The sequence below is a fragment of the Sorghum bicolor genome, chromosome 6 (genome assembly GCF_000003195.3).
Source record: "Sorghum bicolor cultivar BTx623 chromosome 6, Sorghum_bicolor_NCBIv3, whole genome shotgun sequence".
NCBI classification, from domain to species: Eukaryota; Viridiplantae; Streptophyta; class Magnoliopsida; order Poales; family Poaceae; genus Sorghum; species Sorghum bicolor.
The window spans coordinates 8949093-8953621 of NC_012875.2; the positions used below are offsets into that span (position 1 = coordinate 8949093).

General features: G+C 46.8%; 1 protein-coding gene across 1 annotated transcript; it reads right to left on the reverse strand.

Moving 5' to 3' along the window:
- Positions 640-3863, reverse strand: LOC8085763 (isoflavone 3'-hydroxylase). Its single transcript, XM_002447519.2, has 2 exons — positions 2784-3863; positions 640-1441 (listed from the first exon to the last, which is right to left on the reverse strand). Exons 1-2 carry the CDS (start codon positions 3714-3716, stop codon positions 818-820), a joined length of 1557 nt encoding a protein of 518 aa, XP_002447564.2. The 5' UTR covers positions 3717-3863; the 3' UTR covers positions 640-817.

Sequence of the window (4529 nt, forward strand, 5' to 3'; positions counted from 1 at the left end):
ACTAATCACACAGTTTAACTGGAAATTACGAGATGAATCTTTTGAGCCTAGTTAGTCCATGATTAGATAATATTTGTCAAATAAAAACGAAAATGCTACAGTACCGAAATCCGAAATTTTTTCGGAACTAAACAAGGCCGTAGATTAATTAGTCTAACAATGCAGTGATCAGGTTTGTGCCACACCGTTGCCAGTCGTTGTCTCGCGGACCAAGAGTTGGCGGACAGGTGATCTGTCAGTCGATGGTGGCATTGTAGAGGAGCCGAAGTTTATAGCTTCGACTAGGGCCTAGTTTAGTTTTAAAAAATTTTACAAAATTTTTTTAGATTTTTCGTCGCATCGAATCTTTAGACGCATGCATGAAGTATTAAATATAGACGAAAATTAAAACTAATTGCACAGTTTGATTGGAATTGACGAGACGAATCTTTTAATCCTAGTTAGTCTATGATTAGATAATTTTTGTCAAATACAAACGAAAGTGTTACAGTGTCCATTTCCCAAAATTTTTTGGAACTAAACAAGGCCTAGCTTTATTAGTTTGGAGTGTGTTTATATTCCTAAAAATTGTAACAAAGTAGCTCATGTCCTTGTTGTCTTCAGTGTACTCCTAGATAGCACTAAAGGGGAGGAGCATGGTGCAATATCCCAGATTGTGTCAATGTAATTGTTGTTGATGATTTGTCAACACTAGTGCAATAAAAATTACCCAAGTTTTTAAAAAAAAAGAATGGGCGGACAGGTAACATGAGCTTTGAGCCCGAACTTGTTCACCACGGAGTTGAAGAATGAAAAATCCAAATCCAAATGCTTGTGATCAGCTGTGAAGTGCCGTTAGCGGTGATAGCATCTCCATCCGCGGCCAGTAGAACGCCTCCAACGGCACGGACTTTGGCATGGTCAGCCCGGACGCTTCCGTCATGTCGACCTCCTCATCTCCGGTCGTCCTCCTCCACTCGAAGCCCTGCACAAGCGTGCCAAGCGCGAGACCGACCATCTTCACGGCGAGGCCTTCGCCGGGGCACCGCCGCCGGCCCATGCCGAACGGAAGCATCCATTTCCCGTCGCTCTTCCCGCCCTCGAACCTCTCGGGCGAGAACCTTTCTGGTTCCTCCCACACGCGCGGGTCCCTGTGCATGGCGTGCACATTGACGAGGAGCATCGTCCCCGCCGGGACGTCGTAGCCGCCGACGGAGCAGTGGGAGGCCGACTCGTGCGGTGCTAGGAGCGGCGCGACGGGGTGGAGGCGCAGGGTTTCCGTGACGATGCACATGAGGTACGGAAGGTTCGGCAGGTCGGCTTCCTCCAGGATGCGCGCTGTGCCGACGACCTCGTCGATCTCGGCTTGGGCCTTGGCCATGGCGGCTGGATGATTCAGTAGCTGCGCCATGCCCCACTCGATGGTGGCCGACGTGGTATCAGTTCCGGTTTGCAAGATGGACTGTTTCCAGCAGCAAAGATATATTGGACATCGGTCAGGATTATATTACTAATAGTAAAGTGCATGGTCGTTAACTTGTATTTATATCAATAATGGTCGTCATACTCATACTGTAATAAAACAATGGGATTTGCTGAAATGTAGGTGCCTGAATTTTACCTTCACAACGGTTATTGCATATACTTTTTTTCTGAAATTGCAGATTTAGTTGATTCCAAGAATAAAAAAAATCATTAGACAAAATCATAAACCCCACAAAATTTGATCTATGTTGGCACAAGGGATGTTAATAATTTACAATTGTTTCTATATTTAAGGAAGGACAAAAGTTTATCACAAAAGTAACAATTTGCTTGTACGAGGTGGTTGTACAGAAGTGTTGCCAGAAATCATCTTAGTCATCTTAAAATTCAGGGAGAAGTATAAAATAATAGTCTGGAGTATATATCATTTTAAGTTCCTATTTGTGTGGCTGTTATTTTTTTGTTTTTTTCCCTCGTTATGCGTTCAAACCTATAGCTCACAGGGGAAAATAGCGGGCATGTATCTGAGACAAATTTGCTATGGGGAAATCTAAAATTAATCTGAATATGTTTAGGTGTATTTGTTTTCAAACCGTTGGACTTGGAGTAATATAATAACATGTACTGTACACATCGCGATCATGGTTGTGCGATGTATAATACATGTATGCACTAGCCATGCCACACTGATTCTCTTTGATTTGCATTAAACAACGGTTGTGTGATGTGGATCCAGGAACCATGCATGATGGGCTGTCATTGTCGTGCATCTTCCGTCCATTCACAGTCCCAAAATCTATTTTCTTTAGATTTTCTATCACATTAAATCTTGTGTCATATTCATAGAACATTAAATATAAATAAAAAATAACTAATTACACAGTTTGTCTTTACAAGATAAATCTTTTGGACCTAGTTAATCTATAATTGGACAACAATTACCAAATATGTACGAAAGTGCTATAGTAAAAATGCTATAGTGTCTGGATCTAAAAAGTTATTGGATCTGAACAAAAGCCTAAACAATTGGCCTCGTATCTCAACCTCAAAGATTTGGCTATGATTCTAAAGTCTTTTAAGCACATGCCTACCTCCATCCCAATGATCTAGCCATTATACTACTACTAAGCAAGTCAACAAACAGCCTACCCACCCAGTAATTCTGTAAATCCTACGTCCTTTGAAATCCACTACAGTTCGTTGCTGTGTTCAGTGGTTGAGATTACTCTGGTTCTTCCACTATACTCCTATGTGAAACTTTTTGTGCTGTCTCTAATTCTTGCAAGTTACAGTACTATTTGCAGAACGGAATAACTCACCAAGCATAGCGCTCTGATGACCTTGTCGCTGTACGCCTCAGGGTCAGATGCCTGCATCTCCAGCAAGTCGCCGACCATCGTCTTCCCCAGCTCCGTCCCCGCCGCGGCGGCCGCCCGGTGCTCGTCGATAAGCCGCTGCGCCCACTCGTTCCGCGCCTTGGACAGCCTTATCGCGCGCTTGTTCACGCCGCCGATGTCCAGCAGCGCGAGCACCGGCACGAAGTCCTGCACGTTGGATGCTCCCTGCATCGCGAAGTACTCGCGGACCATGGCACGGAACCGCTCGGCCTCCTCCGACGCTGCCGCCGCGCCGTCGCCGTAGTACCGCTTCCCAGCGATTACCCTCGCCACAGTGTTCAGCGCCAGCTCGAACGCGCGCGCCTTCACGTCGCACCGCACGGGCCTGGAGGCGTCGGCCCCGGCGGCGGCGGCGGCGGCCTGGAAGAGCCGGCGCGCCATGTCACGGACCTCGCTGGCGCGGACATCCGCGGAGCGGAGGATGCGGTGCGAGGAGAAGACGTCGACGGTGGCGATGCGGCGGAGGTTGCGCCAGTTGGGCCCGTAGCTTGAGGAACCCAACGTGGTGTAGTCGTTGGAGAGGTAGCGGGCGGAGGGAAGCCGCGGGCGGTTGGCGAAGGTGACGTCGTGGGTGGTGAAACACTCCTCGGCGACGGCGGGGTCGGCGACGTGGACCACGCGGCGGGAGCCGAATCGGAGGAGGAGAACCGGGCCGTGCTGCGCCGCAAGAGCAGACAGCATCCGGTGGAGCGGCTTCTTCAAAAGGTGCAGGTGGCCGATGACGGGCAGGGACGGCGGGCTCGGTGGGAGGCGACACGGGCGCTTCTTGTTCTTGATGAGGCCGTGCAGGAGGAGAAGAAAGAGGGTCGTTGCTAGTGAGAGAAAGAAGAAGGAGAGTGTCGTCGCGGCCACCATGGTTGGATCCTGGAGCTGGGTGGACGGGATGGAAATGTGTGGAGGAAACAGGAGCAAATCAGGAAACGCTAAGTTTTACGCTAAATCTACACGTTGCTTGAGTGATTTTTGGACTCCGGTCACTCGATTCCTGGTGGCCGTCGGATGACGCTGCCAATGAATTGGATGCTCAGTTGTGGTGTGGTCGTGGGCCAGGTGTTGCGGTCGCTCAACGCTGCATGCGGACGCTTGGCCAGGGTGCCTGCTCTCCTCTCAACGCAACTGCACTGAAGACCCAACCGCAGGCGCATCACGTGCATGTTGCTCCAAGCCGACTACGCCGCCGGTAGAGTGCATGCAGCTACAGTGCTTTCTATTTTGTAGGTGAAGGGACAGGTTGTCCCATCAAATCACCTAGCCCCATAAGAGTATATGATATTTCCTTTACGAGAGCAGATTACACGGTATTGTAACATATTTTACTACTTCTATTTTGGTGTAAATTCTATGTTTAACTGGTGTAAATTGATTATTTGTAAATAGAAATAGTTAGAATTACTCGAACTATTATATGATCTTTTTTGATTTTTTTCTGATCTTTTGTATGTTTTATTTGGTTCTCCTTTAAATTTTTTAATTTGGCTTTCATAGTATTAATCTGGTTTTTTTCGGCTTTTTTGAATTTATGTATGTTTTATTTGGTTTGTCTTTGAAATTTTCCAATTTAGCTTCTATAGAAATGATCTGATTATTTTTTTTGCATTTTTTATTTGTTGTTTGTATATGTTTTATTGCTTTTTCTTTGCATTTGTATCAATTTGTACTTCATAGTAG

What these genes read in the sequence shown, in the direction of transcription:
- LOC8085763 (XM_002447519.2), bottom strand. Translation starts at nt 3,716, where the DNA reads ATGGTGGCCGCGACGACACTCTCCTTCTTCTTTCTCTCACTAGCAACG. An exon ending in TCATCAGAGCGCTATGCTTG is followed by an intron (nt 1,442 to 2,783) that starts GTGAGTTATTCC and finishes TGCTGGAAACAG; the next exon opens with TCCATCTTGCAAACCGGAAC.